Below are 27,993 nucleotides of genomic sequence, written 5' to 3'. Positions count from 1 at the left end.
CAAAAATCTAAAGATATTTCCTACTTGTTAATATTGTGTTTCCTAATTGTTAATAGATCATTTTCCAGTACAAGCAGAACTAAAAATTCTTGAAGAAAACTACTTCTTGGGAGTAGTTTTGCAAGTAACCTTGCAAGGATACAGCTCTTGCTTTGAAACTCAGACATCTTATAAAGATAAGACTTGTTAACAAAATAGAATCCACTTTCACATTCAGAAGGTAACCTGGAAACTGCTCCAGGTACCACTTAATTAACTGAAGCAGATAGGAAAAAAATAAAAAATAAAAAAAATAAAAAACCTCAGAAGATATCATTGTTTAAATACACTCTATTTTATTTTGTCTTAAAATAGTTTAACCTTTATGCTACAGACTTATTTCAAAAAACAGAAAATCTTATCTTGCACCAAAAAATATATATATAACACTCTGTTTTATTATTTTTTCTCCAAAGACCATTAAATACTAAAGGGAAACAAAAACTAAATAATGAATGTAAAGAACCAATTTTTGTTTTAAAAACTAGAGTTGCACATTTGAAAACATTAATTCTAAGCAATGATTTGTCGTCACTGCATCAAGTCCACACTCACACTCCAGCAACAGCAGATCCATTAACTGCCAAGTGCATTGGTTCCTAGCCATACAATGGCTAACATTTCATTTTCACGGTAAGAGGAGCAAAAGGCTTCAATGGCCTCTGTACTCTTTAAAAAACAAAACAACAACAAAAATATTTCCTAGTTATCCAGTGATTTTTTTTTTAAGATCACTACTTTTTAAAATTTGTTAAGAGAATAAGAAGTAAGTAGTGTTTTAAATAAAATGAAAAAATACAACAGCATCAGACTAAAATACGTGATTATTTTAAACAAACAGTGCACAATCTGAGGAAGTTTGGTTAGGGAACAATCATTTTTATATCTACATGGAAGTCACATCATACACATATTGGAGAACAGGGATTGGGGTGCTTGCTTTGTCTTAAAAAAAAAAGTTTAAAACTAAAAGACAAAATAGTGTCCCCAGCTTTTTCAAAAACCTTTGTGACAGTATGAAAAGCAGGTAACAAACTTATTTTAAGTTAGTTATGGTGCTAATCTACTAAAAGTAAAGATGAACAAATGACTAAATTAGTAAACCAGACGATTCATATTGATAATTGATAATAAAAGCAAAGTTTATGGGATGTTTGATTGCCAAAAATAAACTGAATGAAATAAACTGAATAAAAAAGTATGCATTATTCATTCAGTCTGGCCCCTACCATCAAAATGAAAAGACAATTACTGGAGAGCAGCAATTATAGGTTACATGGCAGTCATGATGATGCAACAGCTAGGTCACTGCTCTGTTTTTCACAAATCGGAGGGAATGGAAACTTTACCAAGTCAGTGGCATAAACCAATCTGTGACCCACGTGTACCATTTTAGCAGAGCGATTACTCTGAAGACAATGTCCTGTGAAGCATAAAGAACTACTTATGCTACCAAACGTAAAACTCTGATTAAGAAAAATCCCTTTAAAATAAACTTCAAATGTCACAGGAGTTGTATACCACGGAATTGTATCATTAATACCTTGCCTGAAACCACAGTCTCCACTCTTCTGGAAAGAGCAATGAAAGGAGAGTTGAAACAGTCTCCCTACAGCTATTAGGGAAATATCCCGACCTAGTAGGGGAGAGCTGTCTATCTCCACCATCCCTTCCCCTCCCCTCTTCATCTTAATATCCAAATCTCTGTTCTGGTCCATTAAGTCAGGCAGTTGGGAGCTGGACTACGAATAAGTGAGGGAAAAGTGCAAGCTGACATAAAGGCAAAGGGCCAGAGAAGAGACTGGTTACAGCTCCACTCTGTTCCTCATCCACAGTGCACACAGCACACCAACTCTGTAGAGGATGACTATTAGGGACTATGAAGAAAATATGTCACGGGAAATCACCTGCTGTGTGGAATTGGGAAAAAAAAATATGTGGTTAACATAAGAACAGGTCATGCAAAAACATTCATTAAAATGGGCCTCTGCCCTGATAGTGGGGGAAAAAAACAAGCTGCAAAAACTTCAAGTCACATAATCCACTCTATTCTCTTCTCTATGATTTTCCTGGAAAACACAGACCAGAAATTGTACATTTCTGCTTTGTCTAGTATTTTAATTCAAGTCAAAAACTATGTGTAACAGTAAAATTCAATAAATTAATCCTAAAGTAAAATGTGAAGGTCCAAGGATACACCAGTAGTGAATCTTCAGACGGTCCTACTTTGCTCTGGCCTCTGGGTCTTTGGTTTTTGTCTAGAATTGTGGCCGTGTGAGAGACTGATTTGCTAAAATTGGAGGTTCATGATCTTAAAAGCCTGATCTAATAAAAGCAGGAAAAAAAAAAAAAACTGACGAAGGACAGAGGCCAGATCAAATGAGATGTTATCAGAGAAGATCAAAGAAGAAGGAATATATAGGAGAACTAACGCAACAAGAAGGGATAAAGGAATAAACTTGTCTTTACAAAACAAAACAAAACAAAAAAAAAAAAAGAAGAAAGAAGAAGAAAGAAGAAAAGAAAGAAGAAGAAGAAAGAAGAAAGAAAAAAGAAGAAGAAGAAGAAAGAAGAAGAAGAAGAACAGGCCAGGCAGGTGGAGGCAGGCAGACTCCGATGCGTGCTTATGTGGGGTGTGTGTCATTCATCTCAGCAGCCCCCAGAGCACCCACCCCTCACAGTGCCTTATGCAGAGCAGGCACTTGGTAAATTTGTTTTGCTGAATGAAAACTGAAAATGGTAGTTCTCATACTCTTATGATAAGAAGAGCCACCAGGGGATTTGGAGAGAGAGGCAAAGGGCCATAGTAATGGTAACAATGGAAACAAACACACACAAAAAAAGCAAACAAAAACCATGAAAAACAAAAAGCGAAGTCTTCTAAACCAATATTACTTCACTCCCCCTGTGCAGAATAGTGTTCTAACTCTAGGTATTGCTTTTAAAAGAATTCACTAGTAACTACAACATATTATAAGAAAGAAGGTAGTAACTAATGCCACAAAATTCCAATGCTGGCATTTCCTGAATTCCCTGAAGCTCCTACTACCCTTTGCTAATCCTTTTAGATACTGTAAAACTTACCAATTAACGTGCTTTGCATCTGACTTCTTATGGTACATTCTGATTCTTCTTATGGTATTTTTTTTTCTTAGAAGATAGAGGAGAAAAATACCCAAATACAACATCAGGTCCACTTCATCTCGGATGTTAAACAGTTGTTGCTACATACTCTTTATATAGAGACCAGCTATGAAAGACAGCACTTTCCTCTCAGATTTGCAAGTGCCTGTAGCCTCAGAGGCCACGTAACTTTTCATATTCTTCCCAACAGGTTTCTATGTTCACCCGTTATTTGACTAAACCAGAAAAAAAAGCCGAGGGAGAGAGATTTTTCCCACTGAACTCTTAACACTTTCAGATGCCCAGAAAACCTCATGGTGGGTATCTATCTGAAATGCCTCTGTCTCCAAGGAGACATTTTGCAAAGAGTTATTAATTATTGCAACAAGGAGACCAACTAAGTCACCTTAGTAGTATTTATAAACACAAAGGGACATGTCAATTATCTGTGCTGTGGGAAGTCAACAGGAGCAAACTCAGGAAAGAAGGCAGAAGACTTAAAATAAAGAAAAAATACTTTTAATACTTCTGTCTTCTATTTTTAAGGACAGGTTTTTAAATGCACATGCCCTACTAGGTGCCAAAAAGGACCTGACTGATATGTGTGCGAATGCCCTAAGATGGAAGTGCCAATGGGGTGGGCAGATAGTGGTCAAGTCTAGATATTAATTTCATTATACAGAAAAATAAATACAAGATTGAAAAACTGAAACCCATTTTGCCTGGCAATTAAAATATTATTCTAAAAGGAAGGCAGAGTTTCCTAAGATTAAAAGTCACCAAGTAAAATAAAGCTGTCTAATAAAACTCATCATTCTCATATTCCTACTGAGTGAAGGAAGAAATTCTTTTCTCTGTGATAAGTTATTTTCCTAAGTGACTTTAAAAAAAGGGGGAAGAGGAGGGAATTTTCCATGAGTTTGAATCCTACAAATGCCACAAACAGCTTCTGAAGCTGAAGCTATGACAATGAACTTCCATGTCACAAAGGATGAGGAAGTGGAAGGGAACAGTGCAGAGGAAACACAGTGACATTGTATTACAGTAGGTATTTACGCCTGCTATCCTCATCCAAGGTAAGGTCAACAACTTCTGCTGGTGAAGCCCAAGTCTGCTGGGGAGTCACAGCAGTCCATGACTGTGTTTGCCTGGTGCTAACATACTGCGTGCCCGAGCCATGCTTCCATGAAGAAACACTCTGAATCACACCACCTCGAGGATGAACACACCTGCAAATGAGATGAAGAACAAAAGCATGGTTAATTCCACTACGGGAAAAACAGAAGACAATATGATCTCAGTTGTACTGATCAACATTTTTACTAAGATAAACCTAGTATGCAGGTTCATAAAATCCACAATCAATATCCTTCCCTCCATCTCTGTCTCCCTCTCTCCCCACCCCACGACACTCCACTTGGTCCCTCTCTCAGTTTAGCCTTAAAAAGGCCAAGGATCTTATCTCAGCCGGAAACTCCTGAGTTGTGTCTAGATTAGTCACTGACCATGGGTGAGAGGATGTTTCTCTGGACTCATTTATACCTCTGGGATCTTCATGACAGTGCAACACATAAATCCAGAACAAAGTTAAGATGCCCAAACAATCTTGGTCTGAACAAACCAAACAGTAAGAAAAATAGTTAAAACTTAAAATAAGCTTTATAATTGGTAATAATGGCTTCAAAGACAGTGACAGTAATACCCTTTTATAGATTAAATTTCTGAAAGTCTGTCAGTAACAGATCATGAATAAAGGATCAATTTCCCTTGTCCTGAAGGTCACAACAGAAGCACTTGGTTCATTCAACAGAATCGCTTATAATTTGGTTCTGTGAAAGTAACACAGCTGAATCTTCAGTTTAGATCCACTAAAAGGGTTCTATCAGAGGGACAGAACTGCCTTGTTAGCAAGTCATACCAAGAGTTCACTGAAATAAAATTGTTTCAGAAACACTGACAGTTTGAATTCCATATTCCAGTCAAATGATAGAATTGTGAACCTCCAGGCCAAAACACTAAGTTCTGACTCAAATGAGAGGAAGGCAGGCAACTCATGAGACCAATGCTATGTCCTCTCATCTAAACTTCCTGAGCAGATGTTAGGTAGCATACGTGAGAAGTAATAAGTGGCATGAGTCCAGTCACTAAACTACCACAGTGGCTCCTGAGCAGCTGTCTGACGATCTGTAAGCAACAAATAATGCTGGGCCACTTGAGAATTTCGGCTTTGATTTAATGCTACCTAAACTCCCAGGTTCAAAAGAACATTCAGGTAATAATGGACAAGATTCAGTTGCAAAACTACCCCAAGGACCCTTAAGCTCCTGCAAACATGCCCTACTCCTACAAAGGCTTAACCTGATAACTTCTCCCTTATTAAGAAAAGTTCCTAAGAACAGAACTTTCAGGGCCAGAGCAGAGGGCAGAATGCAAATTTGTTACAGTACCAGAAGCCCATCATCTGTCCAGAGACGGGCTAAGTAGTTACTAACCCAGAGGCTACTACCTTTTCAAAGATTAGCTAGCGAAATAAATAGGGACATTAAAATAAGGGACATAAAGCCCAATGTCTAATTCATATCTGTTCAACCCACTATATAAATTCATATTAAATGACCATGTAGTCATGGAAAAATGTCAGCCAAAGGAGTCCATTCAACATTTATAGAAACGGTTTTGAGGACTGAAGGCCAATGAAACACTACGTTTTCTAAGCGGTTTCACATATATTATCTCACTGGACAATTCGACAGACCTATGAGGTAAGCATGGAATTTACTATCCTCACTCTACAGAGAGGGAAACTGAGGCTTAAACAGGTTACATGATTTGCTCAGACTCACAATGCTTGAAAGTCATAGGCCAAGGAACACAGGTCTGATTTTGGGTCCAATGCTTTCCATATCATGTTGCTGCTTTACAGATATGTGTATCAAATTGGGTGTGGCAAAACACAGCGAAAATCATCAGAATACAGATAGGCCCAAACTAACAATTTAGAAGTATAAAGTTACTTGACAATTCAAAAGCTCACCTGTACAAGCACTAATTGAAGTCAAGCTGGCTAGAAATCTGGTAAGAATTCAGGCAATGAATGAGTGGCAAAGAGAGTCAATGTAATCTTTGGCAGAATTTCTAAAAATATCTTCGAAGTAAAAGTAGTATATAGTCCCAATTGTTTATCTGTATTGCTCACTAAGTAATCATAAAATGTAACATCAGGCAATGGCTTTTTAAAAATCTGATCTAATCTGTTTATCATACAGAAGAAAAAACCTAGGCCAAAAGACAACCACCTAGGCTCTTAAACAAGTAAAGTATAGAACTGGAATAAAATCAGGTCTCCATTCAATGGTTTATTTTCCACTGAATAAGAATGCCTTCTTCAGGCTATACCTGAAGTTACTATAGCATGTTTGACTGAGAGAAGCACTGCCTGGTTCCCGGGGCCATTCAATAAGCAGCAAAGAAGAGTCTAGAAAGTGTCTGGCATAGGAAAAGAACTGGGAGAGTGAGAGGTTTAGAGACCATATCTCCTACTGAGGAATGGCTGAAGGAGACAGAATAGGAGACAGGGCACTTCAACTATCTAAAAATAGATCACTTCTGTAGTTATGTTACAAATGGTTCCAGTTACCAAAAACCAGCTTAGGCTACTTTAAATAATAAAGAGAATTTATTAGAAGGACACTGGGCACCTCAAAGAGCCTAAGATGACAGAATAACGCCTAACCCTATTTCTCCTACTTCAAAATTTTAGATTATCTGGAGAATGTGATGATACTACCTTTGGTCAAAAGCTTTCCTAACTCTAATTATTAATAGTTGTACATGGAATTCCCAAAGACAGGAGAATCACTGTGAGGCGGAAGCCACCATGAAAGGTACTATTTCATGCTCAAGGTAAAACTACTGAGAGCATGCTAAGAACCATGAATCAGTTTTTAGAAGGCAAGTTTCAGATAATCATTGCTATAGAACAAAGCCACTAAGAAACAGAATGAATTGCCTTTTAAGAACTCAAGTAATTGCTGAGGCATCTGTCAGGAATGTTAAGGAAGATTTTAAGATGCCCTCCAAGGTCAACAGTGACTTTAACATTTGTTCAAAAACAGGCAAAACAATCATTAAAAGTCAGAATAGGCTGGCACGGCGGCTCATGACTCTAATTCCAGTACTTTGGGAGGGTGAGACGGGAGGATGGCCTGAGCTCACAAGTTCGAGACCAGCATGGACACCACGGTGAAACCCCATCTCTATCAAACACACACACACACACACACACACACACACACACACACACACACACACAATTAGCTGGGTGTGGTAACAGGCACCCGTACTCCCAGCTACTCGGAAGGCTCAGGTGGGAGGATGGCTTGAGCCTTGGCGGTCAAAGCTGCAGTGAACAGAAATTATGCCACTGCACTCCAGCCTGGGTGGCTGAGCTTTGTCTCAAAAAAAAAAAAAAAAAAAAAAAAAAAAAAAAAGTCAAGATAGTAGTTACAGGGGAAAAGAGAAAGGGGAGGTTGTAATTAGAAAGTAGTGCAGAGTGGCTGAGCGTGGTGGCTCACGCCTGTAATCTCAGCACTTTGGGAGGCCAAGGCAGGTGGATCACAAGGTCAGGAGATCAAGACCAGTCTGGCTAACATGGTGAAACCCCGTCTCCACTAAAAATACAAAAAATGAGCCAGGCGTGGTAGCATGCACCTGGAGTCCCAGCTACTCCGGAGGTTAAGGCAGCAGAATCGCTTGAACCCAGGAGGCGGAGGCTGCAGTGAGCTGAGATAGCGCCACTGTACTCCAGCCTGGGTGACAGAACGAGACTCCGTCTCAAAAAAGAAAGCGCAGCATGACTTCTGTGTTTTGATCTGAGTGCTTGTTACTTGGGTATAAGCAGTTTGCAAAAATTAAAGGTACATTATTAGTTACCTGTACGTGTTATTAGCCAATAAAATATTCACAAAAATCATTTACTTTAATGATCTCAAACACACTGAATAAAATGGGAGTTAGGAGATGGATGAGGACAGAACAAGGCTTTTAACACATTATTTTTAAACCACAGAGGGAAAAAACAGTCCATCTAGTAAACAGAAGGGTGCTAGAGAAATATTTCAACTATTTTATAAGACAGTATACATTACACAAAAATGTATACCAGATAGGGAAAAAATTCCAGGAGAAAGAGGGAGCACAATAGTTGTTAAGCCTCTGGAGTGGTCCTATAACAGATGTAAGAGGCTCAAAATTTTGTGAGACAACATAAAAAATAAAGAGTTTCATGTATTATCACATATGCTTTTTCTGTATCATGAAAGATACGAGGTAGGAACATACTCAACTGGTTTTCAATTGGTCCAATCAATTGTATTACTAATCTGTATTAGTGCAGATACAGGCTTTGTTCTCACAAAGCGTTTAATCTGCATACAATTGGTGACAGGTATGAAACACAACCTAGAGCCATATTTTGCATTTTATAACCAAGAAAATGTTTGGGTCTCGCTTCCCAAAATGTTGGGAAAAATACATTATAAACAATATGGTATGACAGAATAATTTCCTGTTCTTCGTACACTAATATCAATAGAAAGGCTGCACAGTGGAAATGAAGTGTGTGCGCGGACACACGCACAGAGAAGGCTCTGATGATCAACTTTTGATATAGTTAGCTTACTATTCTAAGAAAACAACATTAAAAATTAATCATTTTTACTCTCATTTATAGACAGCCTGAAGGTGACCTCTTAGATAACATTTCTACTTCTTTTTCCCAACTGAAGAGGAAATGAATCCTTGTGATTGTAGGGAAACACTCATTTGTCTCCCTAGTTTTTTTGGAGTTAATGTTAGCAACAGGGCCGGGCATGGTGGCTCAAGTCTGTAATCCCAGCACTTTGGGAGACCAAGGCGGGCAGACTGCCTGAGCTCAGGAGTTTGCGACCAGCCTGGGCAACATGGTGAAACGCTGTCTCTACTAAAATACAAAGTTAGCCGGGCATGGCGGCGTGCGCCTGTAGTCCCAGCTACCCAGGAGGCTAAGGCAGGAGAACTGCTTGAACTCGGGAGGTGGAGCTTTCTGTGAGCCAAGATCACACCACTGTACTCCAGCCTGGACAACAGAGTGAGACTCCATCTCAAAAACAAAAAAGTTAGCAACTGGTCCTATGAAGCAATGAGTCTCAAACACAGCTTCCTACACCAATTATTTTGCTGAGGAATAACCCAATATTAACACCAATGATCACAGGATTAACAGACTAGAATGAGGTCCTCAGAACAGGTATCAAAAGGAACTGTTCCAACACAGTTTCAAAACATACAGATCTGGGCTATGTATGTATTCATCTTCCTAGAGCAATTACCAATGAGGTCGGTAGAAGGAAACAATAACAGGACCAAGAACAAAAAAACTTACTGGCCTGAAGTTTGTAAATTAAGAGTTTTGGCAAAATTAAGTGGGCACAGAAGAACTAGAGATGCTGGGAAAGTCTCCATCTCACTAGAAAAGAGCATCTGTGAAACTGGACTGTCCAAAAATTAACATCTGGAAATAACATTTAGGTAACACCAGGAGTTTAACACAGCAATACAAGGCCATCATAAAATACGCGTTCAACCATTAGTTCAGAAAGCATGCTTTCTAGTCTAGGACTAGGAGATACACAAAAGAGAAATGAATACATCAAAATCTAAAATAAAAATAACTATCAAAAAAGGTGGGGGCGGGGAGGCACATCACAACTAGAATTACTGAGTGCAAAGGCCAAGCAAAATGCTTCCAATATGGAAAAATGGCACCCAATACAAGTCAGGACAGCCACAATTCCAGAGAACAACTCAAGAACCAAATCTGAGTTCTTAAAAACTCTTAAAAACCCAACAACAATGTAGAATATGAAAAGAAAAAATAAGAACAGGACAACTAAATCCAAACAAAACATCTACTTTATACATGTAAATCAAATGAGAACAAAAAGATGTAGATCAAAACCTAAAACCTTTTTCCAAGCGATAACCCTGCCAGAAGCACATCAATACTTCATAACTGCAACCCTAGACCTATAAAAGAAATAAATTCCAGATGAGATACAGGCAGCCAAGGGGCAACTCTGAAGCAACCAACAAGAAAGCCTCTTCTCCTACTTGCTTCTCAGCTTTTTAATTTCAATGTCTGAAAGATTATCAGGCTACTGATACAGAAGCTGCTGGGGGAAATAAATGTTGGAAAGACTCAGTCCTAGACCCAAGATCAATATAAAAGACACCCTCACAAAATAATAAAGGAGTCAGTTAAAAATACTCCAAAGAACCTGTAAACTCTGCATTCCATTATATGGACAATTTTAACCACCACTGAGGTTTTAAAATGGATGTCACCTACAAGATATGATTTCCCAGGATTCAACCAATGAGTAAGAATAAAACACAGCTTTATGCTTCAGAGCCTGTAAGAAAAAATCCTTGAAAATAATGTAATGTTATTTAAAATGTAGACAAAGTCACTTTGTTCAAGTGTAGAATAGGGATTGTGTGCTAGGGGTGGGGAGAACTGAGAATTTAAATTTCCAGGTTTTAATAGAAAGATAATGATAATTGTAACTCCAGATATAAAAATGTTTTTTTAAAAAAAGAAGATAAACATTTAATGATGAAGAAATATTGAACAAAGACGCTAAAAATAAGTGTGGTTCATGCTGTAACATTTCTAGGCATAAGGAAACAATAAAAAGGGAGATGAGTTAGAAATTAATAGAGAATCTGACCAAGTGGTATGTCTTAGCACAGAGTAAGAGACTAGATAAACAATACAGGTTTCTACCTATTCCTTCCCTATTTAAGTAGGAACCCATAAGTACAATGACTTAAAATTTGAAATGTAACTCAAAAGGAAGTTGGTGAATGAATGATATGTCCCTGGCACATCTGAAGATAGTTCACCCACATCAACCTGTCAGTGGGCAGGGTATCAGAGTAGGAACCCTAAAATTTAAAAATACAATAGTCTAGAAAGATCCTGACCCATGGCTTAAAAGGATAATTTATATCATAAGAAACAATGGTGAAATAAACCAAAGGCAAAAATTTGCTGATGTAAAGGAAGAAATCAGTAGTTCTAGCTTTCTCATCTGGTGGGTAAGTCGGCCTAAACAGAAAAATGGAAAAATGGAAGAGAATTTAATAGCAAAAAATTTGTAATTAAGGCAGAAGAAAAAGAGGAAAGACTGAAAAATAAAAATTCTTTCCCACCAGAATAGGGAAAATAATCATTAACAAAAGAAAGAAAGAAAGAAAAAGAGGCAGGGCACGGTGGCTCATGCCTGTAATCCCAGCACTTTGGGAGGCCGAGGTGGGCAGATCACCTGAGGTCGGGAGTTTGAGACCAGCCTGACCAACATGGAGAAACCCCATCTCAACTAAAAATACAAAATTAGCCAAGCGTGGTGGCGCATGCCTGTAATCCCAGCTACTGGGGAGCCTGAGGCAGGAGAATCGCTTGAACCCAGGAGGTGGAGATTGCAGTGAGCCTAGATTGTGTCATTGCACTCCAGCCTGGGCAACAAGAGTGAAACTCCATCTCAAAAAAAAAAAAAGAAAAAGAAAAAATGAAGCAGCCTTACAGGCATACTTACAGAATAAAACACAATAAATACAGAAGGCATAAATACAGAATAGAGGATGAAGTTCTAGGACAAGACTAGTTCTGAAAAAGTCAGAATTGGCCACTTTTGGGGAGATGGCATGTTAAACTACAAATTAACTCTACATCCTTAAGGTTCCAATTATTTGACTGAAAAATGCTCTCAAAGCATACTTAGATCTCACTAGAAAAGGTACCCTTAACATACATGTATCTGTATTTCATCTCCACGCTACACTTCTAAGTTTGTCTTTTATATAAGAGACAGAAGAAATGCTGGCAAATGTGCTTTATTACCTGGGTAACCAGAGTAAAATCAGATCAAAGAGCCAAGTAATGAATACACTATGCCATATACCTATTTATCAGAAAATCACAACTTCACTCTTGTGGCATGGGAGAAAAGTTGTTTGCTTTATACAAAACACACAAGTTCTAAAGTCTAAATGTTGGGGGGTGGGTGGGTGTGTGCACGTGCGGTGGGGGAGGTGGGGAGAGGAGGATGTTGCAGAATGTTTCAGAAGAATATGGCTGAAAGGGCTGGAACCAATTATTATGAACCTACCTTAAAGCAGGAGTCAGCAAATGTTTTCTGCAAAGGTATTGACTTTTCAGACAGTACATATCTTAAGGCTTTGGGGAGGACATATAATCTCTGTTGAAATGATCCAACTTTGCCAATGGAGTGCATAAACAGACATAGATGATTACACACAAAATGAACAAGCACGGTTGTTAAAATAAAACTTTATTTATAGACTAAAATTTTAATTCCTGTAATTTTCACATGTCACAAAGTATCATTCTTCATTTGATTTTTTTTTTCCACCAGCCATCTAAAAAGGTAAAAATCATTCTTAGCTCACAGCCCAGACAAAAACAGGCAGCAGGCCAGAACTGGCCTATGAGCGACAGTTTGCTGACCCCTACCTTAACGAATGCCAAACTTCATAAAATTATGTTTATAATGCTACACACCAACTTGATGTCTTGTGGGGTTTTTTTTAACCCCAAGAAACAAGACTCCCTTAGTTATATGAACATTACCAGAAATATACTCTGTAAAAACAGACCAAAATAACTTAAAAGTTTGCTTTTAATGAGAGACAAGGAGAGGTGCTCTAGGAAACCAGTCAAAGAGGCATGATGTCAGATGCATGTTTCCCAACTGTTTGCTCCCAGTATATTTCAAGGTAAAGTGAAAGGCAAGAAAGTATGAACGTGAGAGAAAAAAGTAGTGATACTTCTGCCTTAAATGAGAAGTCTGTCAAGCTAACTAAACATTTGCTTAAAAGAAAAAACCATCAGCTCTAGTTCACAGACATGTATAGTTGAAATGTTCTTGATATGAGACAATATATAACACACTGTAAGGCTCATATCATGTCTAAGGAAAAGTATTTCTTAAGCCAAACAAAAGTGAGAGCTCCCATCATTCATTCATGCCGGCTATGCCATAAAGTCTACCATTTTCTTTTAACTTGTTTTCTGGTTAAAATAGAATTTATAACTTAAAATATCAGACTACTCCAATTAGTATCCTACCTTGCATGTTCCTGAACTCCCACAATCTCTACTTCACTATCTGAAGAGGCAATGTTAATTTCTTCATTGAGTGGCGCATTGCCAGCAGATGTTTTGTCACTTGCTAGGAATCCTGGATCCAAATGACCTGAGAGAGAAGGGGAGTAAAAAAAACAAGCACTATAATTTTATTTCTCACAAACAGTGGAAACAACTCATTGACAGATTTGTCATCTAGGTTTAGTCCCGGAAACAGAATCACCCTGTGAGAGCTTGCCACAGCAAAACTGTCAAATAAGCTGGGGCAGTGTTCTTTGTTCAAACATTGGTTTTAAAAAAGAAACAGAATACATGCTCATGATGTATATTCAAACAACACGGCAGTATATAAAAGTATGAACTCAAAGTCTCTCACTCGCTACTCCTTAGGATAAATAATGTAAATGCTTTGGTAAATACCTATATCTGTCTACCTAAACCATAATACACTCTACATATTTTATGTTGTAATGCTTTTTGCATTCAACTCCAGTCAGTTTTTAAACGACCTGCATAACCACCTAGAAGGCAGTGGGGATCTCTACTGCTTAACATTTTAATAGAACCAAACTCTAAACCAGAAAAGCCCAAAGGCACATATGGAATAATAATAGAAGTAATCTCTACTACCATATTTATACTGAGATGCTTTGTGAAAGATTTAGCGTATGTTTTCTCTAAAGAAACATAGATTTGACAAAATCTGACCCAAAACTACATCTAAAAAGAAAGACTGGAGGTAAATCACAATTTTGGCTCTGAGCAACTGAAATGTAACTTGCACATTACTGAGAGTTCTCCTTAGAAACAAACCACAAACTCTGGAAAAACATAACAGTTTGTAGCACTGGGGCATGTAAGGACTTCTTCTGTAAGAGTCTTTCCAAAGCATGTATTATATGATGCAATAAAACACATTTTCCAACATCACAGAAAACATGAGCTTCACAGAACTCTCAATAATGGCTAATGGCATGGCATCAAAGTACGTGGCTCTAAAAACAATTCTAGCAACAGCTCAAATAAATCGGCCTATGTACCAGCTCTTAAATGTTCTGATTTAAAAGGGTGAATTTTAGAATACCTAGGAGTTAACACAGAATAAACAGAGTTGCAATGAGTACAAATTCCCATTTACTCTCTAAAGGGTATTTTTATTTAAATATATTATGATCTGATACAAAATTATTTCCCATATCAAAAAAAAAAAAATCTACACGACACCTAACCTAAACTAAACCAATGTAAAGAAAATAAAATTTTGGCTCACGCCTATAATCCCAGCACTTTGGGAGGCCAAGGTGGGTGGATCACAAGGTCAAGAGATCGAGACCATCCTGGCCAACATGGTTGAAACCCCGTCTCTACTAAAAATACAAAAATTAGCTGGGCATGGTGGTGCGTGCCTGTAGTCCCAGCTACTCAGGAGGCTGAGGATAGAGAATTGCTTGAACCCAGGAAGCGGAGGTTTCAGTGAGCCGAGATCGCGCCACTGCACTCCAACCAGGCAACAGAGGGAGATTCCGTCTTAAAAAAAGGAAAACAAAGAAAATTTTACATACAACTCTCTTCTCCCTTCACTCAACCCAATGCTTCAAGGTTATTGAGAAATCTTGTACTTTTTTTTTTTTTTTTTTTTTTTTTTTGAGATGGAGTCTCGCTCTGTTACCCAGGCTAGAGTACGATGGTGCAATCTCAGCTCACTGCAACCTCCGCCTCCGGGGTTCAAGCAATTTTCCTGCCTCAGCCTCCCAAGTAGCTGGGATTACAGGCGTCCGCTACCACATGCAGCTAATTTTTTGCAATTTTAGTAGAGATGGGGTTTCGCCATGTTGGTCAGGCTGGTCTCAAACTCCTGGCCTCAGGTGATCCACCCACCTTGGCCACCCCAAAGTGCAGGGATTACAGGTGTGAGCCACTGCACCTGGCCAAATCTTGAATTTTCATACTCCTGTCACTCGAGTGTAAACCTTTTGGAAAGCTACAGACAGTCACAAAGCAAGGCTTACAACTTTTATACCTTCTGACCCTGTAAACCCATCCCTAATAATTTACTCTTTAGCCTTTAAATAAGCAAAATGTTATATCCAAAGATACTCATTACAGTGCTATGTAGCAACTTGGAAAAATGTATACTAACATATCAAGTACTACACATAACACTATAAAAATATGTAGATTCTGGGTAAAGCTGTGAAAAATACTCAAGTTTGAATATGATTGTGGGTCTTTTTCATAATTCTTTAGTACTATTTTTATCTTTTATTCTTCAACTGAAAATGATGCATATATGTGAAAAAATTTTAATGCTTAGAATGGCTCCTAGCTAAACGAGTGATTGAGATTATATATCACAGTCTGCATGGGTTTGTAATCCAGATCATGTGGCACTGGCAGATAGCACATATCTGGACCCTATAAGCACACAAAAGGTGGCATTCACCAGATAAAACCCTGTTTTATTAAATCTAGGGAGGCTGCCTAGATTTAAATCTAGGGAAGCTGCCTAGGCTTAAATAGAATTGGTTAAGCCTTGCTTTGGTAAACCTAGATTCTTGTTCTGATCCCTAATACCTTGTTGTGGCCAAGTCTTCATCCAATTTCTACTTCAGTGTTTTAGTTATGGCTATCCTCATGCACACTGTTCCAACTGTACTGCTAGGGAAGAATACAAAATCACAGACTCTCTTCTTTATAGCCTTCAACTTTTCCATATTCAATAATTGAAACAGTCTTTACTATTTGTTTGTACCTGCAATAAATACTTGTGACATGCTATGCACTGTGCTAAGTGCTAGAAATACTATGGGGAACAAGGCAGGCATAGTCTCTACCCTCAATGAACCTGCAATATATGCAGAGATAATAAAAAGCAGTCTATTGCACCATTGCTTCAAAACTGCTCTGATAGGGAACATTCACCAGACTTGAGGGCAATCAGGGTAGCTGAGTTCTAAAGGAAGAGTAGGCACAGGTGAGGGGAAGTGGCATATGGAACATTCAGTTGTCCTTTAAGGTATAAAAGTTTGGTGAGATTTTCGGGTAACAGTCAAAAGAGTAATAAGAAACAAGGCTACCAAAGTCAGCAGGTCAGATCATGATAAGCTGTCTGGATTTAACTTTGAGAAGTAGGAAGCCACTTAACGATTTAAGCAGAGGAGTGATGTCATCTGGTTTTGCATTTTAAAGAATTTCCTTTCAGAGTATAGAAATGAAACTGATAGCAAGCAGGACAGGAAATACTGGAGGCAACAAAATCAGTTAGACTGCTGCAGCTTCCTGGGTGAGAAATGACTGTGGCTGAACTAGGAAAAAAAACAACGGAAAATACTCTGTGTGTGTGTACGAATGGCGAGTTAGTGACGTTGGGAATTAGGCAAATGAAAGAACACAGAAAGTCAAAAACGATGCTTACGTTTCTGACTTAGGTAAAGGGATAGAGTTACAGGGCCATTCAGTGCACTAATAAAAGCTGAGGGTGGTTGCTTAGGGCATGATGATAATGTGCCTTTAATATATACAATAAGCAGTTCGCATAAGTTTTCACATAAATCATGAGTGTTCATAATAGCAGGACTTGCAAGCAGAGACAGACTAAGACAGGTGCCAGGAATGTTTCAAAAATGAGTGAAACTATCATGGAGTCAGTAGATGACAGTCAATGGTACAACCGGTACTGTTCTAAAGCTCAGGTCAGAGATCTAAAGAGGAAATAGACTTGTTAAATCCTCTGCAATAGGTGAGAGAATAAAGATCATCCAGAAAAGTAAAAGTGGTCTATAGAATACAACCCAAGTACTGATGAACATAAATAATTAAGAGACGGGGTGCGGCGGTGGGGCGGAGAATTAGGCTTGGTGGTATGCAACTATAGACTCAGCAACTCGGGAAACTGAGACAGGATTGCTTGAGCCCAGGGGGTCAAGGCTGCAGTGTTCCATGATTGAACCACTGCACTCCAGCCTGGGAGAAAGCCAATAGAGCAAAGCAATCTGAAGAATAATGAAAGGGAAGGAAGAGTAAACACAGTTTAAGAAGTTTGGCTATAGAAGAAAAGGAGATAGGATGATACTGAGTAAGAAATATGGGCTTGAGGGAGGGGTGTATGTATGTATGTATGTATAGTTTTTAACAATGAGAGAGACCTGTTCATATTCCAAAAGGTCAGAGAATAGGTTTGACAGCAGAAAGCTGAGGTAATTTGGATTTTGAAGAACGTGGCAAGGCCATCTGCAGAGTGTAGGTGTGGGCAGATGCAGAAAAGCCAAGTAGCCACTATGAAGAAAGAATCCTGCATAAGGAAAAGGCAGAATTTATGGGAAGCACTGAGAGCCTGAATGAGGCCACAGACTAGGAAATTAAGGCAACCTCTAACTCTGTAACAAAGTGATTTTCTCCAGCTATGCTTAGCAGGGTAGATATAGGCTCAAAGTGTGCATGCAGTGATCAGACTGCCAGGTGAGTACAACAGGAAAACCAACTCTACAAGTGACATTTGGCAAAGGACAGCTGGGCCTATATAGGCTTGATAGGGAAGGACATGAAGCTGGGAGAGGACTGATAAAGGGATGGGCGATTGGTCCAATGAGGTAGAAAAGTAGTGTGGTAGAAGTAGCTACATAAGAGAATAGAGGCCGGTTGCAGTGGCTCACGCCTGTAATCCCACCACTTTGGGAGGCCAAGGCAGGCAGATCACGAGGTCAAGAGATGGAGACCATCCTAGCCAACATGGTAAAACCCCATCTCTACTAAAAATACAAAAATTAGCTGGGTGTAGTGGTGTGCGTCTGTAGTCCCAGCTACTCAGGAGGCTGAGGCAGGAGAATTGCTTGAATCCAGGAGGCGGAGGTTTCAGTAGTGAGCCAAGATCGCGCCACTGCACTCTAGCCCAGCGACAGAGCAAGACTCTTTGTCTCCAAAAAAAAAAAGTGTAGAAAAGCCTACAGAGTAGAAAAGGAAAAAGCAGTAACGAGGGGTAGAAGGAAAACCAGCGATTACAAGAAGTAAAACACTGTACTTTCTCCCTCTCAGCTACCCACAAAATACAAGCACCAGGGATCATCCATTTTTTGCCATCTTATCCCAAACTCTGTTGTTTTCCTTTGCTCCAGCCACCCACTGCTCACCCTCCTACAACTTTACCAATACTTTCTGGAATGCCAACTTCATGGTAAAATACACTCAACTTTCTCTCCACCTCCTTGTGGAAACCTGACTGACCTTCCTGAAGACGTTGTCTCCCCTGAAGTCTTCTGAAGAGGAAGCTGCTCTTAACCCCCAATGCTGGGATGCAGATCACTTATAAATTACTCATCTCCATCCTCATGTACCAACACCAGCAGGCAGTGCCTTCCAGGAGGTTACCATTTCACTGCCATGTACTCACTCCAGGACAGTTACTCATGCATGAAACAGTCCTGGCACATGTCTTAGTCTCTCTCTACTTACAAGTCCTGCTATCATGAATACTCATTATTTATGTGAAAAAACCACCTCAAAACTGTCTGTGCCTACTCACTAAGAAGTAAGAAGCTGGGCTGGGCTACATGGCTCACACCTGTAATCCCAGCACTTTGGGAGGTCGAGGCAGGCAGATCACTTGAGGTCGGGTGTTTGAGACCAACCCTGGCCAACATAGCAAAACTGTCTCTACTAAAAATACAAAAATCAGGCAGGTATGGTGATATGCCCCTGTAGTCCCAGCTACTCAGAAGGCTGAGGCAGAAGAATTGCTTGAACCCAAGAGGCGGAGATTGCAGTGAGCTGAATTATACCACTGCACTCCAGCCTGGATGACAGAGCGAGAAGCCATCTTAATCAATCAATAAGCAAGCAAGCAACGAGCTGAGCTCCAAGAGGTACTAAAAGCCACTTGTGGTAGACTCACAGTAAGGGGTTCAGCCTGTTGGGATCCTAAAAATAAATAAATGAAATGAATTAAACCAAATTAAAAAGGCAGATTGTGGACAGGCAGGGTCACCATAACCAAACTCTTCTTCCTTGATCACTCAATGCTTTTAAACAACGGTAATTAAGAAAATACAACAAGAATATGACATAATTAGTTAATTCTTAGTATGTCTTTGCCCAGTTCCTATAACCAGAGTTCTAATTTATAATTCTACCGTCTCTAGTAGGAATGTTTTGTGAAACATCCATCATCAATATTTCTGAATAACCAGTCTTCACTGACTAGGACCCCGCCATCCTCACCTTACCACCTCCAACAGCCTTACTCCAGAGCTAGAAATATCATCACTTTATTTTTTATGAAATGAAAAGTTACTCTGTACTTTTGTTAATTTTGTACTGTCTTAAAAAAACAAAACAAGGTACCATCACCAACACTTCAGATTCTTCTAACTTTATTCATTCATTATGGATCTAGAAACTAGTAATACTCCTTCCACACTGTTAGATAATCCAAACAATTCTGGCAGTGCAATTTTTGCTGTAAAAATTGCAGTCCAAACCTGCTGGTATTTAACATGGTTATTAAACCCAAACAATATGCTAAAACTGGTCACTTAAAATTGAGGTCTGCTTTTTTTTTTTTTTTTTTTTGAGATGGAGTTTTGATCTTGTTGCCCAGGCTGGAGTGCAACGATGCGATCTCAGCTCACTGCAACCTCCACCTCCCAGGTTCAAGCGATTCTCCCACCTCAGCCTCCTGAGTAGTTGGGATTACAGGCATGTGCCACCACAACAGGCTAATTTTGTATTTTAGTACAGATGGGGTTTGGCCTTGTTGGTAAGGCTGGTCTCAAACTTCTGACCTCAGGTAATCCACCTGCCTTGGCCTCCCAAAGTGTTGGGATTACAGGGGTGAGCCTCCGCACCTGGCCTAGGGTCTGCTCTTACAGACCCTGGCCAGGGGTCTGCTCTTATCTGTATTGCTTGGTCAAAATACTAGTACAAGATAAAATAAGAGGCATGAGAAAGTGATGGGGGTGCTAAATATAGACTGCCTGGTAAATGTTAAGAACTCCTAGACTAACAGTGTGAGACATTCGCCAAATTTCCTGTCAGATCCTTAGATACATTGTGCCACGGAGAAAACAAATCAGCTAGGACCCACACCAAGGCAATGAGATGGGGACACCAAAGGCATTCTGGGATGCCTCTGCCTCTTCCTTCTTCTATTTCAGAGCCAGGATCATTAGTCCTTTTCTGTCACTGTAACCCTCTTCAGCATGCCACACATTCCTTTGGGAGCGCCAGTACAGAACCTGACATTCTCTGGCCTTTGGGCCTTTTCTGTTCTGCCCCTCCCCACCCCGCCCCACCCACCAAGGAGGACCTCACAGGATTCCAATGGCAGAACAGTGCCTAAAGCATACACAAAAGTGAGCCTAAGATGCTATGGGGTTCTTCAAATACTGTCAGTGGTAGTAATCTTTTCCAGTTCTAAGACCACAAGCCCTATAGAGAAAAATGTAAATACCACAATTACCATATATTAAACTGAAAATAAAGCAGAGCACTTATATTTAGCTATTGTGACAGCTGGCTGTCTCTGTGTAGGTCTCTGCCTGTGTAGGTCTTTGGAAAAATAACTTCTTTCACTATATGAGAAAATTCTGAATTTTATCCTCCCACTACAGACCTTTTCAACAAGATAGAGTAAGAAAAAGTTACAGGATAAGGTAGTTACCACGATAGGGTAAGAAAAAGAAGCATAGAAAAAGTAGTAACTAAATTATCATGGAAAACAGTTTCTTTCTGTCTTTAAAGGAAATAATCCAGCTACTTTTTAAACTGTAAATCCACTGGGTAAGAACTAGGCCTGAGCTTTGCAGCAAACTGAAGAGAAAGTAATATTACACACTGTATGACAGTCGCATACTAGGCATTTAAAAAAATATATATAACATCTTAAGTCACTACTCATCTAGCTTTAAAAACAAGCAAATTACTACTTTTAGGGTTTTTGTTATTTATTTATTTATTTATTTTTTATTGAGACAGAGTCTCATTCTGTCACCCAGGCTGGAGCACAGTGGCACAATCTTGGCTCACTGCAACCTCCACCTGCCGGGATCAAGCAATTCTCCTGCTTCAGCCTCCCGAGTAGCTGGGACTACAGGAGCCCACACCACCATGCCCAGCTAATTTTTGTATTTTTTTTAGTACAGACAAGTTTTCACCATATTGGACAAGCTGGTCTCGAACTCCTGACCTTGTGATCTACCCGCCTCGGCCTCCCAAAATGCCAGGATTATAGGCATGAGCCACAGTGCCCCGGCCTACTTTTAGCTCTTTAAAGAGAATGTTAAAGACAACCTTAAAAAGTGAAGGAAGAGGGCCAGGCACAGTAACTCACACGTGAAATTTCAGCACTTAGAGATGCAGAGGCGGGTGGATCACTTGAGATCAGGAGGGCGAGACCAGCCTGGCCATCATGGTGAAACTCGGTCTCTACTAAAAATACAAAAAAATTAACTGGGCGTGGTGAAGGGTACCTGTAATCCCAGCTACTGGATAGAGTGAGGCAGGAGAATCACTTGAACAAGGAGGCGGAGGCTGCAATGAGCCACGGCATCCAGCCTGAGCAATAGAGCTAGAATCTGTCCCCCCCCACCCCCCCCAAAAAAAAGGTGAAGGAAGAGGTCAAAAATATAAAATCTGGCTGGACGTGGTGGCTCATGCCTGTAATCTTAGCACTTTGGGAGGCCAAGACAGGCGGATCACTGGAGGTCAGGAGTTTGGGACCAGTCTGGCCAACACATGGTAAAACCGTGTCTCTACTAAAAATACAAAAATTAGCCGGGTACAGTGGCACACACCTGTAATCCCAGCTACTTGGGAGGCTGAGGCAGAAGAATTACTTGAATCCAGGAGGCAGAGGTTGCAGTGAGCCCAGAATGTGCCACTGTACTCCAGCCTGGGTGACTGGCGACTCCCTCAAAAAAAAAAAAAAATCTAAAAATCTTACCATCAATTTGATGCAGATAAACATGAAGAACATGACCATACTTCATCTCCTTCACAATACTGATTCAGAAACATGCCCATTCTGGTCTGATTATTAAAAACCCTACACTAGGAACAGGAAACCCAGGATTCATTTCTCTGTACCGCCACCATGTTAGGGACAAATCAAGATTACCATCCCTATTGTAAAGATGGGGAAAATGCTCAGAGCCTACCTTCTTGACAAGAAGGCTGATGGAAAAGATAAGATATTTAAAGTTTTAACTTCCCAGGGAAAAAATTCTAAATAAGTTCAGTTTACCACATTTATAAGCCTTCCTCACCAAGACTTCTGCTTCTTTTTGTCCCAACTACATTTACGTTTGCAGTGAGCCCTTACTAGCAACAAAAATGAAGCCATTTTCAGATATATTAATACAGTTTTCTAAATGTGCTGGATACAAGAGTTACCTGAGGTTATTATTAAAAAGAGATTCCCAGAAACCATTTCAGATTTATTGACAGAATCATCCGGGAGAAACCTAGGAGTGTGAATATTTATAAGCACACTGAGTAATTTCTATGTCCTGGCAAAATTTAAGAAGTACTTATAGCAAGAGCAACTTGTTGCAGTGCAAGAGAGTAATTAGAAATTCAGTGATTGATACATTAATCACTTCCTTATTCAGTCTACTTCAGCATATTAACATAATGCTGGTTAGCATTTCTAAGGGCCTACTATGTGCTGTCCTCCACAGTAAACACATTGTATTTCACTTAGTGGTAACAATAACCTTTTGGAGTAGATACTATAACTGGCTGTGTCCCAGTTTTGTACATAGGGAAAACTGAGGCCTTATATAATTTACCTGAGGGCATGTGGTTTCTAAGTGGCTACTGGTTCAAAACCACCCACTACAGTGTTCAATTCCACCATCAATTTAAAAAAAGCAAACACACGGCAAGAGCTGAAACTGAAAATTTAGGTATTTTGTTGATCAGCAGCTTCTCTAATTTCAACTTACTTTTTAACGCCTGCATGTGATTCAAGTATTTTGCCTAGGTTAAAACTAAAACTAAATATATATTTTGGATGCAAGATAATCATCTAATTGCTTGGAAATAGGCAAACTACTCTATCTTCAGTGCATACCGATGCGATCCTAACTGGGATAAGGCTGTGGACCTGGGTTGAGATGCTGCTGTTGATTAAAGTGAAACCCTGAATAGTCTGTTCAATAACTAGGCTTTTATTTTGTTGTAAAGGGGAAAGAGACCCCAAATTAACTATTAAAATTTTAACTTACACTCACACCATAAGAATGACCATCTGACTAATAGTCCAAGTCTCAAAACTATTAACTGGCTCCTAAGCATAAATTCTATTAATATTTTATTGAGACACCATAAGCACATTCAGATATCTTCATAAGATGGGTTCCACTATGATAATCACATCAAGACTACAGTATTATTTGTATTTATTACCCACATACCAGTATTGTCTGACTTGAGAAAAAAAAATGCCTTCGAAAGAGCCAATAAGCTTCATAACAAAATGTCATGGGGATCTGCCGAGCAGTGGTGACTGCATCCTACGATATACAGAAACCTACACAAAATTTATGGTCCAATATGCACAAATGCTCTCTCTATATATTAATTATATCCTAGAGAAATTATCATACACATATACCAAAAAACACATAAAGAAATGTTAAGAGCAGTATCACTTAAGACAGCACCCAAAATGTCCAACAAGAGAATGGGTAAATTGTGACATATTCATATAGTGGAATACTAAATAGCAGTGGAAAATGAATGAACTAGAGCCATACATAACAACAACAAAACTCATAAAATGTTTAACTAAAAAAGCACATTTCAAATGATTACCTTCAATGTGATACCAATTAGTTTTAAAAACATGCTTATTTAGATACATAACAAATATAGTACAAATATATAAAGAAATACATAGGAATACCACACATTAAATATCAAATTTAGGATAGTTTTGGCGTGGGAAGGGCAAAGGGAAGGAAAACATCTGAAGCCACAGTTGTTTTCCTCCTCACATACTTTTACCATGCTTTATTTCTTAAAAAGAATGATGCGAGTTTCCTAAGAGTGCTTTTTAAATAATCGGGCTAACAATTACTTGAATCTGAAAATGTGAATGCTATCCCAAAAGCTAAACTTTAATGATATTTTAAAACCTCAAACTTTGCACTATTCAGTTAAGTCATATGAAATGGCTGGATCTGTGGTAGGTCAAAAAATCAAATATTAATAATTCCATATGGTTCAACCTAATATTAAGAATTCTGCATATGAAGAGTAAAACGTTGGTAATCACTCATTTTTACCCCAAAACTTTACTATAAAATGGTCTGTATTTAATGGCAAGACTAAGAAAACAGGGAAATAAAACTGAAGTGGAATGGATGACTTAATTGTCAAAGGACGAAAAACAAAGATAAACCATCTAATATACAAATTACAAGACTGGGTGTGGTGGCTCACACCTGTAATCCCAGCACTTTGGGAGGCCAAGGTGGGCAGATGATCTGAAGTCAGGAGTTTGAGAGCAGCCTGGCTAACATGGTGAAACACCATTTCTACAAAAAATTAGCTGGGCGCAGTGGTGCACGCCTGTAATCCCAGCTACTCGGGAGTCGGAGGCCAGAGAATCACTTGAACCTTGGAGGCCAAGGCTGCAGTGAGCCAAGATCGCAACATTGCACTCTGGCTTGGGCAACAAGAGCGAAATGCCATCTCAAAAAAATATTTAAATAAACAAAGTAACTTAGAAACACACACTGTACAAAACGTGGCCAAACTACTTTCCACTGATATAAAGCATTATTACTTCCTTTTTTTTTTGAGACCCAGTCTAGTTTTGTCACCCAGGCTGGAGTGCAGTGGCACAATCTCAGTTCACTGCAACCTCTGCCTCCCAAGTTCAAGCAATTCTACAGCTGAGATTACAGGCGCCCACCACCACGCCCACCACTGCGTCCACCACCACACCCACGACTGTGTTCATCACCACACCCAACACGCCCAGCTAATTTTTGTATTTTTAGTAGAGATGGAGTTTCACCATGTTGGTCAGGCTGGTCTTGAACTCCTGACCTCAAGTGATCCTCCTACCTCGGCCTCCTAAAGTGCTGGGATTACAGGCGTGAGCCACTGTGCTCAGAAGCATTATTACTTCTTTGCAAAGTATTTGTATTAACACATATTAATAAATCCTTAAAAAGACACTTGTTGGGCAAAACAAGTATTTATATATATAAAAACTGAAGTCCAGAGGAGAAACAACTGGTCCAAGGACAAACAGGCAGTTACCAGTCAAAAAAAAAACAAAAAAAAAAAAACAAAATCAAAACTAAATCCAGGTTCTGTTCCAAAATTAGCTACAGTAAATCAATCAGGTCAACAAACAAGTGATTTTTCTGTAGTTCCAATCAAAGATTATGAAAGGAATCATTTAAGACAACAACAGGCTGGGCGTGGTGGCTCACACCTGTAATCCCAGCACTTTGGGAGGCCGAGGCAGGTGGATCACAAGATCAGAAGATGGAGACCATCCTGGTTAACACGGTGAAACCCCATATCTACCGAAAATACAAAAAATTAGCCAGGTGTGGTGGCGGGCGCCTGTAGTCCCAGGTACTCGGGAGGCTGAGGCAGGAGAATGGCGTGAACCCGTGAGGTGGAGTTTGCAGCGAGCCAAGATCGCGCCACTGCACTCCAGCCTGGGTGACAAAGCAAGGCTCCATCTCAAAAAAAAAAAAAAAAAAAAAAAAAAAGACAACAACAATCAGTGGAGTTCTGTCTCAATATAAAAAGTTCTAAACTATAACTCATTTTTTTATAAAACTCATTTTTCATAAAAGTAACTTTAGGTAGTGATTAAACTATTAGATAACTCATAAAACCAATGCATTTATAAATTAACTAGAAAACTATAATCTTTCAGCAACACTAAAGAAATTATACACTACATAAGCAGTCTCTCAATCCCCTTCTTCTCTTCTTAAATGTTCAGTGCTAGTACTTTCACAACAACAACAAAAAGGTTTAAATTAGAATGCTGAAAGTGTTGAGGAAAATACTGAAGGAGACTTGGAGGTATCGTGAAAGTTTTTCAAAGGCAATAGCAGTGGATTTTTTAGTGAATAAATACCACTTTAAAGAATAATCACAAAACTAAAAAAATGTAAGACAGGGACAGAGATTTTTTTTCCTGAGCTAACAGAGACAGAAACTAAAAGAAAGGGGTTAGAAAAGACAAATGAGAACTTACTGAAGAGCAATTAACAGGCTCACTCCACAGCAAGAAGCACAAGAAACAGTGGCAGCGCTGTGTATGAACAGCCAGCCCCACAGGGAGAGAGATTCAATGATTCCCTATCCAAGCTGCAAGGTCACTACCCAGAATTAAAGTGAGAGAAAGAACTGGCCAAAGAATATGAGCATATCTGGGTCATTTTTGCATATATTGGGCATTTTTAATCCAAGAAATATGCCTACTGAAACCTACCAATACCTACAATTAATGTCTTAAATGCTCTTATTTGTACTTCCTTCTGAGTAGGAAAGATGAACGACAAGCTATCCAAATTGTTTCGGGTATAAATGGCAGCCTGGATAGTCACAATCAATCATTCAATGCCAGATGTCTCTGGTATGACCTGTTCTCCTCATCAGGGTCCACTACAAGGAAAACAGCTGCCAGGACACATGCATATTACATCATTAGAGAAGGGGAATGGGAAAGACCAACCTGCCTCTGCATTCAGCTCCTCTAGAAGCCCGGTGGTCCTCCAGGTAGCTCCTGTGTCCTGGCCGCCTACAGAATTATTGTGCTCTTGAACTACTGCAGCCGCCAATAAATTGTCCACATTTACCACTTCTGGCTCAGAGTTGGTGTCAGACATATCATAATGAGCTACAACTGGAGGTCCATCTAGGGAGGAAAGAAAATGTATACTTGTATCTAACGTGTGGGGTGAAAAATACTTCTGACACTAGTAAGAGCCCTCTAATGTCAGTTGACTTCATTATTCTATTTGATCAGAAAAGCTGCACTTTATAGATCTAGTATTTTGTACAAAATGTGAAAGTGAAAAAGATAATCCAAGCTTACAAAGATGATGGACATATTTTGGAAGGAGGAAAAGGAGTGTTACTATGAAGAACAGAAGACAAGACTATACTCAACAATGTTACACTGAATTCCTGTCATACTTTTAAAGAGCAAGATTAAGAAAAAAAGGATGACTCCACAGAGAAAGTGGAACTGATTTCTTAAAGGAAAAAACTGATGCAAATTATTAAAACCCAATTTATATTTTTTAAAAGAATGAATCTAGTTCTTTCTCTTACTGGGTAATATAAAAGTCTCTAGTAGATTCAGAAAAGAAAATCAAATATATTTTGCTATGTCCTAAAGAAACAAGGTTAACACTAGAGCTCTTTGACTAATGTATCTATTTCCAGTAAAGTCTTTTTATAATAACAGGGATGTTATACACTTTATGACATTCTATTAAAAGACAACACAACAAAATCCATTTTCAGGATTTTGCTTTGGATATCTTATGAGGGATATTTCTATTTCCTTTTCTCTAAGAAAGACAACCAGCTCATACTCCAACTAAATGATATGCAATCTTATGGGTGATTTTACAAGAAGATAT

At 39.1% G+C, this 27,993-nt stretch overlaps 1 protein-coding gene across 2 annotated transcripts in view; it reads right to left on the bottom strand.

Annotated features, from left to right (window-relative positions):
• The window catches only part of RNF165 (ring finger protein 165), a 293,800-nt gene that overhangs the window by 195,886 nt on the left and 69,921 nt on the right, over positions 1-27,993 (bottom strand). The window contains exons 3-5 of one of the 2 annotated variants that reach the window (XM_030925830.1): positions 27,078-27,260; positions 13,352-13,478; positions 4,219-4,391 (exon numbers count right to left, since the gene is read on the bottom strand). In XM_030925830.1, coding sequence (XP_030781690.1) covers positions 4,219-4,391; positions 13,352-13,478; positions 27,078-27,260 — 483 coding nt within the window. Of the gene's footprint in view, positions 1-4,026; positions 4,392-13,351; positions 13,479-27,077; positions 27,261-27,993 lie in introns of those variants that run through there. The other variant, XM_010386824.2, reaches the window with a different exon arrangement.

Source organism: Rhinopithecus roxellana, chromosome 21 (genome assembly GCF_007565055.1).
Source record: "Rhinopithecus roxellana isolate Shanxi Qingling chromosome 21, ASM756505v1, whole genome shotgun sequence".
NCBI lineage: Eukaryota > Metazoa > Chordata > Mammalia > Primates > Cercopithecidae > Rhinopithecus > Rhinopithecus roxellana.
Note: the sequence above shows the minus strand (reverse complement) of the source record. Positions and strands in the feature narration are given on the sequence as shown.